At 37.5% G+C, this 15,922-nt stretch overlaps 1 protein-coding gene across 4 annotated transcripts; it reads right to left on the bottom strand.

The window, feature by feature from the left end:
• Positions 1 to 792: 792 nt before the first annotated feature.
• Positions 793 to 15,797, bottom strand: kazald2 (Kazal-type serine peptidase inhibitor domain 2). 4 transcript variants are annotated; one of them, XM_036568612.1, is made up of 7 exons: positions 15,670 to 15,797; positions 12,519 to 12,621; positions 7,822 to 8,130; positions 7,055 to 7,721; positions 5,856 to 6,016; positions 3,602 to 3,749; positions 793 to 1,098 (listed from the first exon to the last, which is right to left on the bottom strand). In XM_036568612.1, the coding sequence occupies exons 4-7, from the start codon at positions 7,539 to 7,541 to the stop codon at positions 974 to 976; spliced, it is 921 nt and encodes a 306-aa protein (XP_036424505.1). In that variant the 5' UTR covers positions 7,542 to 7,721; positions 7,822 to 8,130; positions 12,519 to 12,621; positions 15,670 to 15,797; the 3' UTR covers positions 793 to 973. The 4 variants fall into 4 exon arrangements, with proteins under 4 accessions (XP_036424505.1, XP_036424503.1, XP_036424504.1 ...); XM_036568610.1 differs by having other exon boundaries at positions 7,055 to 7,945; XM_036568611.1 differs by having other exon boundaries at positions 7,055 to 7,822.
• Between the last annotated feature and the right edge of the window lie 125 nt (positions 15,798 to 15,922).

The raw sequence follows: 15,922 nt of genomic DNA, 5'->3' as shown, positions 1-15,922 counted from the left end.
AATACTGAACATATAGTCATATGCAACAGTTTGTATGCCCTGCTCAAATAACATGTTTTGTTAATTGTGTAAGTAAAACTAAGTGAACACAAAATATTAATTGTGCCATAACTTTTGCACCGGCCACACTTTCTTTTTTTTCCTTTAAATGTTAAAGTCGGCTAAGAAACAGTAATTGTGCATTTAAATGTGCAGTTATATGTTCTCTGTAGAGGATGTTTTAACTAAAATCTACAAAACCTTTTTGAAAGGGGTGCCCCCAACTTTTGCACAAATCTTTCCACGTTTAGTAAAATAGAAAAAACAGAAAAAACAGAAATCACGCAACCTTAATGAACAGCTGTACATAGTTTAAGTGGGTTGAGAAAAGGTCTGGGGGTGTATCTACAGAAAAGATTTGGGTGACTATAGATTTCTAGTATTTTCTGACAACATTAGTTTTGTAGCTGTAGCGCTAAACTAAAAAAGCTAAATTTGGACACAAAACGTGTCTTGGCTGATCGACTACATCTAGGGTAAGTGGAAAAACTTACATGCTATAAGCAAGATAATGCTCCATCTTGTTTCACTAGTTGCATGAAGGTAAGTCTAAAACTGTAGCTTACTACTACCAAAGCCACTTAATTACCACACCTGATGATGGGCATCAAACCTCAGAAGTCTATTGTTCTGATTTGTTTTTAGCATATTTTAGCAAAATATGAAATGGGGAAAGCGTTTCACACCTGATGTTTTGAAATGATTATAACTAGGAGTCATTTGTATAAATAAAATCAAGTTGAAGAAAGTGAGTATAGAAACATATAATAAGTATTTATTTACAGTGCTCAAACAATAGGTACTTACTCAAGTAAGACATCAAATGTTATAAAAGTGTTTAAAAGCGATGCTATAAAGAGTCTATTTTTCAGACAGGCCTAAAATGATGACAAAACATTGTTAAATGGATTTGCTGTATGATCATCACAATATCTTACAAATACATATATCCACTTGGTTGTCCCTCATAATCTTCATCATCTTCACTTTCAGCATCATTGAAGGACGTGTTGTGGGCTTCATTTTTCCTTTTGGGAAGCTCTCTGTTTTGTGGAGATCCTGGAAGATTTGAAAGAGAGTTATAATACACTAGTAATCAAAACAATTGCTCAGCATGGCCAGCACAGTCACACCATTTAAATCCTGATGAACTTGAAAATGTCCACATGTCCACAAATAATCACAACAATTTAGTGACATACCAAAATAGCAGGTGCCCAAAAAAGGCACTATGCCTCTCAGACAGCATTTTCAACAGAAATGATTCAAAGTAGAATCATTCGAGCCTTTTCTGCATAACCTAATAGTAAAACCCCTTCTTTCATTTATATAATTCCATCTTTTGAGAATTTCTACACTTTGTCCTAAACTCTTCTTAGGCAAAGCTCAGCCAATTGGAGGAGGCCTGCACTGTGTCCAGAGTCACCTTTCTCCACCACCAGTCCCAGAGTTCAATGCGAAGGGGACTTTCCGGGAAATAGTGGGGCGGGAGGGGGGGGTCTGCCTGTGGCCCAGATAAGAGAAGCAGAGTAGAGGAGCAGACCCCCCAGAGAAAGAGATAACAACCAGACAGTCACAGCAAAGGCCTGCCACATAATACACAAATCCCTCCACCCCCCCCACTTCTTTCCTCTGTGTCTCCTCGTCCAAATCGCCCTCATCTCCATCCTCTCTCGACCTCCTGTCATCACTAATGCTGCGTTCCTTCAAGAGAAAGCCGGTGACTGGTGTAAAGTTATCTGCTGTTCTGTGGGATTTCTCGGAAAGCCAAGTTCACCTTTTCTGGTGTGGAGATGCTGGGTGCAGATAGTTAGGGGCGAAATCGATTGGCCCCCACTGTCGATGCTCATGCATGTCTTTGTCTACTATTATGCAGACCACAAAGAGTGGACACAGTGTGCTACTGAGACTGCTGCAAAAAGACACTGTGCACTGTCATTTGCTTTTAGCAGAGGAAAAATATTTAATGTTGGGATTTTGTATTTTGTTTTTTTACCTAGACCTGTGGTTAGTAAGTACAAATTTAGAATCAATGTTTTCAAAAATACAAAACCAATTTAAGTGCAGATAAATTTATAAAATGGTTCTAATTTGCTAGTCCTCTAATACTGTCGCTGTCACAAGAGAACTTGTCTGGAAAATGGTAACACATGTAAAAACATTTTGTAACTTTAAAAAAAAAAAAAGGTTCATTATTTTAACATACATGAATATCACAAGATTTTATTTCAGACCATTGCTATTGATCCATTCATCATGAAAAAAAAAAACAAAAATGGAGTTTAACACAAGAAACAGATGTGTCCACAATGACGAACTGACCTTTAGATGACTTTAGACACACTGTGAAAGCTGTACAGCACCATGAACACATTAATAGTAAAATCCAGAATCACTCTTATTATTATCTTATCTTGAATGTGTGTGTAAAATTACTTTTAAATAAATTACTTTATTTATCACGTTCTGCTGTTAAATAAGACTGAATGAAAAAATATATATAAAATTTATTATTGTTAATGAAATAACAAAAATTATTATTTTGACAAGAAATTGCAATTTTCTGAATGGTAGTGTGAAGATGAAAAGCCTGCAATAAGCCCACATACCCCATAGGCCTACTTGCACTTTTAATGTGAAAAAAAGGGAAAAATCAGATTAGTAAAAAAAAATGGTGCAAACATACGTTTCTATTACTGTTATGAGCCGATATAATTCTTTCAGTTTGAGATATTTATGAGAATGTGAGACAGAAAAGAAAACGAGAAATATGATAATAATATTCTCAATATACAGAGGTTAATGAGTAAATTAAATTAAATGTTAGTAAAACTTGCATGGTCAGCTATAATTTAGCACGAGAAGCTTTCACACACTTATCATTTTTAAAGTGGTAGGCCTACATTATAGCACTTCCATTTGCAGAGTTTATATTGCACCTTCTTGGAATCATCTTTACAAATTTTAAAGTGCACTCACATAGAATACATAAATAACAAAATAAAAGCATTTAGTAAAACAACAGAATCATTGTCGACTAAAAACTCTACAATTAGTTAACTAGTTGGCTTACAATCCCAGCTAAAATACATAAAATGAGGAATTTTTAATAACAATGGTTTGTGATTCATCCATACAAGACTATTTTTTTCATTATTAAGATCATCAATTATTACAATTCATCATTTTTTTCTGAAATTAAACACTGACTGGACTTATGGGAACACAAGTGAGCTGAAAGGGTATAAGACTTTTCATCTTTACTGTTCTTTGTTTCAGTTTTTTCTTTTTAAGTAAATATAACTTCCTTGATTCTGTTAAATGAGAGACTAATCTTTCATTTTATTTTAAGATGTATCATTAAAAACAAAGGTCCTCATGAGAAATGCTTATTTAGATTTAGGTTAGCCCACCAAGAGTGTACAGAGAGAGACTGTGTTTGAGAATGTTTTTCTACATGTAAGTGTGGGAGACCAAGCTGTAAATGTCTGTTTTCTCAGGCAGTTGACCTCTGACACTGTTTGCTAACGGCTGTGTGCATGAGTGTGTGTATCAGACATACCTCTGTGCATAACCCGTAATCTAGCGGAGGCAGACACCTCACCGAAGGCGTTCCTGGCGGCACATGTGTACACCCCTGCATCGTCAGGGCCGACCCCGTGGATCTGGAGCCAGCCGGTGAGCTCAAAGCGCCGCGGGCCTCCGCGCGCCTGTAATTACACAGAAAAGCAATCATCCACTGTCTATGTGAATCTCTGGCTGTGTCGCTGCATGAGTACATTTCTCGTTCAACTTGCTGTGAGGACGCAACAGTGTCACAAATAACACTTAGTAGCTAGCTTTGTGTAATAACTCACCCTTAATTACAAGACATGGATACATTACAGCATGTCTTGTAGGGCATGATATGGACAGAATACTATATTGTGATTTTATTGCTACATATTGCAACTGTGATAGACTGCAATATGTCCATAAAAAGAATGTGCCGATACTCATTAATTAGGTATTCCACAATATTCAACAATCATGATATTGTTGTCGTGGACATGCTGTAATATGCTATACATAATAGCTTTGGTTTCACAAGGTTTTACTGTGCTGTCACATTGTAATCTCATGTTATACTTCATGTTTGTACAGCTCATAGTAAAGGTTGCAGTGCTATCCTTTTATATTTGGTACGCTAGCCAAAGGGTCTACCACCAGCCCAAAAAAAAAAATAATAATAATAATTAAATAAAGGGGAAAACACGTGATACCCATTAAGACGAGTATTCAAGCAGGATTCCAGAAATTAAATTATACATTTTTTTTTTCAAAGACAGGAATCCCCAAAATGTAACCATCAACACATTATTGCTATTAAAATTACATTCAGGATGCTTTATGTATATACAACATTAAGAAAATATGCTGATAATATATCTCACACCGTGATACAAGGTTAGCTAATCAGTGTTAAATTCTTATACTGGTACATGCCTAATCAAAATACCTATATAGCATTTGTGATGTATTGAAACTGCAATGTATTTAAAATACATTATAGAACCTTTAATATAACTTAATTAAATACTGGCCTACATACATTGGTCGGATCATGTGCATGTCTGGATTTATCAAAACACTCATAAAAACTCCTCTGGAGCATCTTAAATTTTTAGAAAGCTGATTTTGTCATTTTCAGATCAAAAATTCACAATTTTTTTTACATTATTTCAAAATGTCAACTGCCCTTTAGAGTGTGTGAACACGTCATGACAACAATATACCAATAGTAATGGCTCATAATTATCTTATGTTATATCTGTTTACATTAACAAACATTAAAGTTAAAAACATTTTTCTTCATCTGCAGTGGTATGCATTTTTTGATCACCCCCAGTCAAATGAAAGTTTTTCTTGATTTTCTAAGTGAAAATAAGTTAACACATCCTGTACTGGGAACAGTGACATTTTTGTGCAATTTTGGGGCACAATTTCTATTTATTTGCAGAGATTAACATATTGGAAAAAAATAAAACATAAAATATAAATTGTGGTGTAACTTTTGCACGGGCCATACTTTACATTATATTTTTCTCCAGTATGTTAAATTCAGCAAATAAACAGTAATTGTGCATTGAAATGTGCAGAGCTGTATTTTCTGTAGTGGATGTGTCAGCTTATTTTCACGACAATCAACAAAACATGTTGGGGCACACAAACATTTGCATATGGCTAAGTAAAGTTACTATTTCAGAGGTACATAGGTTTTGCTCCAACAGATTTTGTTACAAAAGAAATTGTCTGCATAATAATAATGGGGCTACGTTGGAAACATAATTAACAAACAATGAATTGTGCAGAATTAAGACACTGTAAGTAGGCCTTGGCAATATCTAAAATAATTAGCATGATATTGTCTAGTTAAAAAATCATGACCAGTTAACTAAAAAAATACTCTATTAAATTCACATTACATGTAAAAGTTTTTATTGAAGAATATTACAAAAATACTCAGGTGCATGTCACAGAGTGTTGGTCCATTTCAACTAAGTTTGTAACAAGTGTTATGATGGGCCTGGATGCTAAACAGAAAATATACCAGAATCTTGTAGTGCATTACAACAGTCAGGTTTACTTTATATTATAATATTATTACCATATTCTCTTGCTTTATGAAGTATAAAACATATATAATTATAACTACTTCTGAGCAATGATACAGGCTTATGCCAAGTATTTTAAGGTATCATGTATGCCATATAATGCCTTATAAATGCATTTACAAAGCATTATGTGAAGGATTAATGGGACGTGTGTGCACATACCTGTATGGCTCTGCTGGAATCATCAGAAGTAAGGAAGACGCTGTCCCCCTCTTTCCTCCACTGTATGGACGCCAGAGGGTACGATGAAACCTCACAGGAAAGGAGGACATCACTTCCCTCCAGAGTGATGATGTCACGTGGGGCATAGGTGATGATTGGTTCTGCAGAGTTAACAGAAGACAGATATCTGTGGTTAACACTGCTTTATAAATACACACCAAAATCAGGCTCTGGTCTCCCTGGTGCTAAGTGAGCACTCTATCATTTCACAAAAATCGATGTCAGCAAAGAGGCAGAATTACTCACAGGACATGAGAAATCTGAGGGACTGCACGGCTACTCTTGCAAGCTATACATAGATTCATACAATAGAGACAAATGCGCTTTTAGCATTTACATTCATCAGTCTCACAAGTTTAGCGTATTGGGGTCACTGTACAGCTTATGTATCTCCATTAACCTAAACAGCCAGCCATACTGCAGCTTTGTTATCTGTGCTTTATGTTGCTTATGAGGCCTCGCTCAAAAATTTGAAGAACAATCAGGCTACATGTGGAGCTAACTATTCTAAACATTAGAGATTAGTCAAATTGCAAATTAATTACAAATAAAATAGGATATATAATCAGCCATGTTTTAAATTACTGCTACAGTGGTAGGAAGTATGAAAGCTTGACAAAACAAAGGACGTGTCAAGCTTCTCTCACATGCAACAAGTTTTAATTAGTAAAAAAATGCAGTTCATTTGCAAAAGCACATTACTGCTTGTAGTTTTCATGAAGATATTTGGACTATATGAGAGTATGAAAGCTCTCTAAATGGTGCCAAGCTGTTAATTATAAATTTATTCTTAGCTTATTTTATTGTTGATGGTATTTGAACAAGCTGGATGAAGGCTTTTGAAAACCAGTTTTAAACCCTTAAATGGCCAGGACTCACCACTAGATCCAGACTCCTACTGCTCACTCATATAAATTAGGAATAACTCAGGCAGTTTGCTTTGTTTTCTATGTAATTACTGAATAATAAGCCCTAGTATATAATAAGCCTGAGATTTTATGTGGTTAAAAACAGTAATACATCTTTGTCTGCTAAATAATGAGCCCTATTGATTTGTTATGATTCTTTCTAAACATAAAACAACTTTGTACTACGCATTTGAAACTCACAATCATCTTAACTATAGATCATACACTCACTTGCTTTGCAGGGTCCATGATGCGCCACAGTAACCTTCTGCCGCTCGCCTAGCCTGCGCTGGGCTGCCCGCAGTTGGCACACGTTTTCGTATGTCTTCCCATCCGAGCCGCACAGCATCTCTTGCTTGGTGCACACACACACTGGCTTGGGTTCTTCTTTCATTGAGGAGTCCCTCCTTGGCGCTTTACAGCGGAGTCCCTCAGCGCAACGCCCAAAGAAAGTGGACCCGGTCCAGGGCTCGGGGTCACACAGCTGACCCTCTCCATTCCCACATTCCCAACAACACCCGCACGGGTCACGGACCTGACCCGACACGCAGCTCTGGAGCAGCCTGGCATCCGGACACAGCTCGGGCTGGCACTTTTTTGGGCACTGCTCACCCGGCCTCATGCCCCGCTGCCAGTCTAAGTGCCTGAGGTGCTCCAATGGAAGAGGCTCAGAGAGGCAAGCCAGCAGCAGCGTTAGCATTGCTGTCAAACACACCATTCTCTGTTCCCTTGGTTACGCTTGTTGACAAACAAGATGACTCCTTTTTACTCAAGCGAGTGAGTGATTTGGAGATCCTCCCTGCGACTCAAACAGCAGGAGAGCCTTTCATCTCCTGCAGAACGCAGTCTGTCGGACAAACTCTTGACAGAGATGAGTGATCCTTAGCAGGCTGTAGGCCTGCAAGTCCCAGAGCACTGGTGTTAAAAGTTGGCCAGAGGATTCCTGCAAGCTAAGGTAAAGCAGCTTATCTGCCTTCACTCTTCCAACCTAAACTCACCCTATAAACAGAGTGGAGAGACGTCTGTCGGTACTTGCTGCCCGGACAAGAAAGAGGGCTAAAGAAAGGTACAAAGGAGAAAACACAAAAGGCGACGGACCCCTCTTAAATTGTAGGGTGCTCCCTGAAGGTGTGAGAAAGGTGTGATCAGAAACCTACCAAGAGCCAATCATAATCTTCTGTTTGTGGGGGGAAGGGGGAGGGTGTGCATGGGCGCTGGTCCAACCCAAATGTTGCAGTCAGCAGGAAAGGTCATAAATTCAGCCCCTACACACCTGGTCCCAGCAATGGCCCGGTTACTTGCAGGCCCTGAGGGGGGTTTTCAGGTTCAAATGGGCTAGTAAAACATGACTATGTTGCAGAGTCTTGCCATGACCTGTGCTCATTTTCTTTGATGAGAGATCATTTGATTTGTGCTGCACTAGCGATTATTTAAAAAAAAAGCAGGCACAGTGAATCATAACATTCTTTCTGATGAATGTTTTCAACTTAAAAGCACTTTGGGCTAGTTCTTTTCCACTTGTTTAGTTTGAGGTATTCTAACAAATATAAAGTGTGGCCTAAATAGCCAGTAGCCTGAGCCCACAAAGTAGCCTGAGACGTGTTGCCTCCTCTGAACAGCACTGAATAGTGTCTATAGGCTAGAGTAATTGAGAACACATTTAGCCCACCTCTCACTAATCTCTCCATTCTACCTGCAATTCTCACCTCTCCATGTTAGAGCAAAACAAACAATTACGGGGCCATTAAGGGCCCATTGTTAATTGTAAATAATCCATCATTAATATTGATTAGCTGCAGTGAGCAGAGCTCATTCAGCGCATGCCTCCTAATGAGTTGGTCTTAGTGGAGCTAATTGCTTTGGGCCATCTCAATGGAGCTCTGGAATGAATGGGTTATTTCAATGCATTGCTAGAAAAGCTGCAGGTAGCACAGAGTCATGGGTTAGTATTATTAGTTATTACTAAATATAATTAGGAGTATTCATTAACAAGATGATAAGGTCAGAACAAATCAGGTAACTTATGAGAACAGACAACTTATTTATTTACACAGGAAGAAACAAAGAATTTATGCTCTTCTTTACAGAAAAGTTATGCAAGCATGTGCCACTAATTTATTTGCATAAATATAAAGAGTAACTAAAATGCTAAAGTACCTCTTAACGTTGACCGTTCTGGTTGTTTTTTCCTGCTCAAAAACAAAAGATCTCTTCTTATTAAAAAGGGATCTGCATTATTAGTGATAAGAGACTGACTCTTGCCTCAGTTAGGCCTCTCTTGCTGTAAAGCATTCAAATGCTCAAATGCTCAACAGCTGTTTGCACTTTTCAACATCTTGAAAACAAGGCAACAAAAGGCAGCTTATCTTCTGCTTGCTGGTCAAGCTGTCTTCTACTGATGAATAAAAGTAACATTCTGTCACACTGCATGTACAATACTTCATATACAGACCTAAATATCAAAATAGAATAATTAAAATAAAAACTATATTTTGGTTTATTTAAAAGATGTTTAGGTAAAAGCCATTGTTGTGGTAATCCTTTGGTGTTTTTTAGGCAGACATAAGGAAACACTGTCCATATGTCGTCCTTCGCAGCTACACGTTATCACTGTTTATTACTAAAGGCATTGTATGCTTTTAAGTGGAATGAAGATGTCAACATAAATAAAACTACTGCATGTAAAATGTGCTGGTCTAAATCTCACTGGATCTCAATCACTGTATCACAATATGTCTGCAATTTTCATGCACAAAACCTCTAAACTCATTATTATTATTCATTTATTATCTTTTACATACTATAAATGGTTTCAGTAACATAGTTGTAAATGTCCTCTATAATGGAAGCGAGCCTGATTCATTTTCAAATGGACAGCCGATGTCAGAGCTATGAAGATCTATGGCATCATCCCATCTCCTCCTTCCTCTGTCATCTCTCTCTCTCTCTCTCTATCTCTCTCTCTCTCTCTCTCTCTCTCTCTCTCTCTCTCTCTCAAGTATCTCTCCCTCTTGCCTCTTATAAAAGCAATATACAAGGAGGCAAATAGGAGGAGCAGCCTTACAGTCGTCGCGGAGCCTCCACAAATTCAATTCTTTTATAACAATGTCACAGAGGGGAGGTCACAGATGGAGCAAATGCTTGTAAAACCATGAGGCCAGGCTGCAACTGCAACTGTCCTGTGGGTAGCACATACAGGGAAAAATAAACCTAACTCTAGGTATTTTTCACTCTGCCTTATGATGACATAAATGCTGTAACCACTGTACTGGAGGATGAACGTAATTGTTTTCAGAGCGATTTATACGAGTAAAGCATTTCCATGTTTTAATTTATGGGAAATGAGAAAATAATTCATGAGAGAATGATAGCTTTTCCTAGCAGATTTAAAAACACTAAATGACTCCACAATTGCTTTCTGGTAGTCAGAAACACTTTAGGAAAAAATAAAAACATTCTTTACTTTTAATGTGAGTTAATGTAATAATACTTTTTCCCAAGTAATTCTGGAGCATTGCTACTGGTCCATTCGTTATGACATTTTGCCACAATTTGAAGGACAGCTGCTGGGCTCAAATGATGTAAAAAAATAAAAATTGAAAAACAACTGGAAATGCATTTTTATTGTCACTGTCATATCAAAACTGTCTTTTTTTTTCTTTTTTTCCCACAATTTGAAAAGGCCAGCCACCGTTTCATGATGCACAGACCAATGGAAATGAAGCAAAATTACTTGGAATAAAATCTCTTATTATTGACATACAGCAGTGGCAATAGCCAGTGGCATAACTAGGGTCTAATGGGCCCCAGTGCAAAAACAAAAAAAATGGCATAAAAATACAGAAATAGGCTGTCAGTGAATAAAAATGACAATGTAATTTGTTTGTTTACTTCCAATTGTTATGTATTAAACAAGCTAAATGGTTACATTAGACTACCTGTTATCTCAGTATCTATGTGAGGTGGCCAATAAAGATTTTAGGGGGCCCAGTTACCAAGGGGCCCAAATCTGATTGTGCCCCTCTGCTCCCCTAGCAGTTGCGCTACTTGCAATAGCTCAATGAAAATACAAATCAAAACCTACTATTTGTAAATTTAAGCATATAATTTGAGCTTTTAGAGCCCATTCGTGTGTTAAGAGACAGATGTAGTTCAGTGGAACAATAAGTAAAAACGCTGCACGGCACTTCAGGGAGGATGTGTTTGCCTGCCGTTCTCTTATTCAGCAACTTTATTTGAAATAGATCATAATTTTCTAGTAACTCTCCAAACCATTTCAGCCATTAGTTATTATTATGCACAATGCACACTGTTATATTCCTTTGAAATTGATTTAAACTGCAGCTATTTCTTGTTATCGACATTAGCCTCACAGCATTAGCCTAGGTTTGGGGATTCGGCCTGGATCCTTTTGGCAAACCGCTCAGTATGATATTGCTGCTAATCTGCACATAACTGTCGATGCAGGATGTTTTAAGTGCATCATTCATCATACTGTTACATTAATCATATCACTATATAACAGGTAGATCTGGGCAGCGTGCATGGTATTTCCCAACAGTCACACCCAATGCCTAGATAGAACTGAATAATTAAAGTGATTGTGTATACAGTAATTCATTTGAAGTGCTCTCTCATTATTTGCCCCCCTGGGAAGGGTTTGAGCGGGAAAAGCTGTACCATGAAACACTGTTAAATAAATAAATAAAATAAGCACTCCACTTCATCCTAATGAGGCTTGGGGAAGATATACAGCTCTTTACAGCCATTATACAATTCTTACACAGCATTCTGTTCCCCTAGATAAGGAAACTGTGTGTGTGCGTGTAGGCAGTGGTGAAAAGCAGTAGCAAAAACATCCATCTGCTTCATGGTTATGTAGCTCTGTGTGGGTTCTGCAGTTCACTTCATTAGTTTTGTTTTTGCAACTTTAGCTTCTACTCACAGATGTTTTGACAGAACAAATCCGGACACATTTAAAAGGGCATTCCGGTCTAAACTACAGTTTAATGTGTTATTTGTCATGCTATACAGTATTTTGTAGCTTAGCGTTATATCCCTCATATAGCCTCATTGATTTGACAAAATTCACGATTTTATATCGTTTTTATGTTTTCGTTTGTCAATGTTCTCTTTCTACAGTACCTCGCATGCATTACACAAACACATCATATACAATCACTGGTAATCCCTGCAGCGTCAACCAAACCTGAATGCTAGCCCAGCCACTGTTCTATAAGCTAATAGATACAACCATGACATAACTCTTACTTCAGTTGTCTAACAAAGTCATTAAGAAAACAGTGATTCTATCTTTATTCAGAACAAAAATGATCAGTTTTTACCCTTTCAGTCAGAGATAAGAAGCAAAAATGGTAAAGTTATCTAGACAGCCAAGTAATCATGCTAACTTTAGCTTTTAGCTTCTGATGAGTTATTTTAGTTGTTTGATTAATCCATTCTCTCCACAGTAATGAAGATATGAAGGCAGTTACTACCTTTATATGGCTGCAATAAGATATTCAATTCAATAATGCAATAAGTTAACTTCCTAGCAGTAACGCTAGCTGTTCGGCCTTCCTTGCTTTTGCATTCAGCAGGTACCGAAAATAATTACAATAAAAGAAAAAGAAATAACAGCCACCCACAAAAATCCACCCCAGAGGAGCTGTAGTTTTTCAAACGTTTTACCCACCTTCAAGATGCATCATCAGAAGGGAGTTTCCTAGGCTTTAAACTGGAAAATCTCCGGCATGTTTCCAATGGATGATGGTTAAATTGCTCATTTTGGAGTGTCCCTTAGAATAGGAAGAAAGAAAAACATACATAATTTGCAATATATTAAAAATATTGACATCATCCATCTCTTTTTTGCAGTAATTCTTTAAAGGGGTGTAATAAAGCATCATGAGCTGTCTGCAGACTCATTAAGCATAACTGGGGAGCTGCAAATCATAAAATTTGATGACTGATCATTTGACAATAAATGATTGATTGAATTTGTGATTTCATAAATATAGAAATTGCTACTTTTTCTAAATATTTGTTTTTCCAAGGACGTATGCCACCCTGGGTATAACAGTCAGTCAAAATAATAGATTAAGTATTTTCCATTGTTAATAGTGATGAGTAGAAATATGGCCAATTAGAAAGTAGATGAAATTAAATTAAAGCATTTAATCCAGGAGAGTGAGCATAGATGAGCATCATCAAGAAGGAAACACACCATTATTGGACTCCAGTGGGCTGTTTAGATCCTCCTAACTGTCCTGTCAATACATCTCTCTATCAATATAGGCTACATGTCTCTATGCATCCATTATTTTTTCCATGCATTTATTATCCTTGCATCTAATCTATGCATTCATCCATCCATGTTTTTATGTCTCTTTGTCAATCACTGAGAATAATGGATTTTCAGTTCTGTTATTATGAATGACTTTACCGGTGCTGCTTATATCAAGGACAAACAAAAACAAAGACCAAACGTACATAAACACCGTCTCCCAGGCATGGCCACAGCCCAGCACCAAAGTTCTACAGTTACACAAACTTTGCTTTCGTCCGCTCTCGATCAAACCCCTTTCTCTTCGCCTGCCATCTGTTCCACAAGAATCTGTTTCACTCTCCAAGCCAAGCCCAGCCTTTATTGGTCTTAATGGTGCTATCAGCTGAGCCGCCAAACCCAATTACTGCTTAAAAAGGGAGGCCACCCCAGCTAATCATGGCCGTCTAACCTGATTTGGCTGTGATGAAGAGACGGGATAAAGAGCAGTTAATGGAGGGAGAATGATCTCACAAATACAAAAAACTCAATTCATTTCTCTGGGAGGGCAATCTGTCCGATTCAGCTCTAATGGAGTGGAGTTTCATTAGACTCAGGGTCTAAGCAGCCATCCCATCTCCTCTTATCATCCCAATGACAAATACTATCAAATATGCGTGAGTCGTCATTTGGGTCACGTTTGAAAAAGCTCTGAATTCTTTATGAAAGTGTTTTTGTGCCATCAAGCAATGCATTTATACAAAATATGCTGATTGGAGTTAAATGAATAGAACTAATTCAAACGTTCAGAATCTCAGATTCAGTCTTTAATCTTATTGTCAGTATTACACAACAATAACTGTAACAATTGCGATAATAATTACCACTCCACAATGACTGGAGGACAAGGTGAAGAACCACATCTGATATTGAATCTGGCTATTTCAGCGTCTGTTCACAGACTGTAACTATACTAAATATCAAAAGCACAATAGTCTGTGTGTAGACAAAGATTACAAAATCCCTCTAAAGTCAGTTAGAATAATTTCCCATACACAAGGCCTTTTAAAACAAATAGTCCTCTCTACCTATCTTTCACTCAACTTTACAACACAATCCTGCTGAGACATTCTTATCCTATTAACACAGAGTATGTATGTATTCACCTGAAGACTTGAATTCAGTCAGTCTGCTTGCTCTGTACCACACTGCAGTGAGAGGCAGAAGGGCAGAGGGGCAGTGTTGGGCTAGCGGAGCAGGGCCAGGCCGTACAGACGGACATTAGGCCAAGCTGGAGTTAAAATCCTATTAGTTTGAGTTGGGAATCGGATTATCGTCGTCGAGAATCACTCGTCTGGCAACTAGGGTCTAATTTGCGCCAATCAACGGCAATTATTGAGGGGAAGGGGAGCCTCTATTAGGGAGGCTCATCCACTTAGGCTAATGAATGGGGCAGATTCAATCTCTTGCTGCAGAGACATATTGGGGAGATGCAGCTGGAGGCGAATGTACTGTGCTGAAGAAGCACCACTGTTATTTATCAGTGTGAGAGGAAAAGAGATGGACTTATATTGTAGGGCTTGCTCCCTTAAAAAGAGAGCTGTGGGCCTTCATAGCTCCCTTGTTCATTTCTACTTTGCAACCGTTATTAGTTTTCCTTATGAAGGCCTCAATTATATGTATCTAATTACAAAGTAAAAAAATATGCAGCTTTTAAATTTAAACAGGTAACTGGGTTAACTTGAAAGTTTGAGTTCACTCAACTTGTAATGTAAAACACTAATTATTCTTCTGGTAACTTTAACTTACACATTCAATGAACTCAACATATCAAGTTTACCTGGTTACTTACTTTTTTAAGTTTAAAAGCTGCATTTTTTACAGTATAAGGATGATTCATGTGTAAGTATTACAGCACTGATTTGCATACCCACTGCAGGGAAACAAATTATTAATATTTTTTCCAACATTTTCAACAGGGAATTATTTTGAGACATTACGTCTCACGTTTTCTTCCTCATATGTATTTTTAACAGAAATTATAAAGCTGTCATTATGTTTTTTATGAGATAGAGGAAGACATAGTTCAGGAGATATGAAAGATAATTGTGCCCTCTAGCGTGTGAAAGCTGACAGTGTGCTATCAGTCAAAATAATGCACTTCAAATAATTCTTGAAAAAATAAATAAATAAAATAAGACCAACAAGCCTTTTGGTGATGCCACACTATTCTGTTTGTTGTAGTGACATCCTGGATTTCCCGGGCCAAATCTTATAAAATTCTAATGTTTATTTGAAATCACTGCACAGTTTGTTAGCAACCCCAAAGCTAATCCAGTGACAGTGGTTCAGCTGATTATGGCTTAACATTGTCCATTATTTCACGCAACAAACCGGTGTTTGAGGCTGTCTGTTTTATAGTATGTCTACTCAAAAGGTTTTGAAATATCCTAGTATAAGCAGTCAAATTGATTAGATTATGTCTCCAAGTGTGGCGAAGGAAGCTGAGCATATTTATCTTCAGCTGACGTTACAGTGTGGAGCGACTCTCACAATAGATACTGTCAATAGCTATGCTTACCTTGAGTTCATTATGCAAAAATGAAAAGTGTTTCCACAAATAAAAATTGTATTTTTTCATACTAGAATCCAACTGAAAAGCAACACGCTATTGTACATAAGGACGTTTATTTTGAAACTGTTGGACGCACTCCTTAACACTAGATGTCGCTCTTTAAAAAGAAAGACATGCTTCAAAAAAGCCTGAGCTGTCCTTCGGAAAACCAAGGCACCGTTGAACTTGCGCCTCTGCGCTGATCTGGGAACAGTTTCAA

The sequence above is a fragment of the Colossoma macropomum genome, unplaced genomic scaffold, assembly GCF_904425465.1.
Source record: "Colossoma macropomum unplaced genomic scaffold, Colossoma_macropomum, whole genome shotgun sequence".
NCBI classification, from domain to species: Eukaryota; Metazoa; Chordata; class Actinopteri; order Characiformes; family Serrasalmidae; genus Colossoma; species Colossoma macropomum.
Note: the sequence above shows the minus strand (reverse complement) of the source record. Positions and strands in the feature narration are given on the sequence as shown.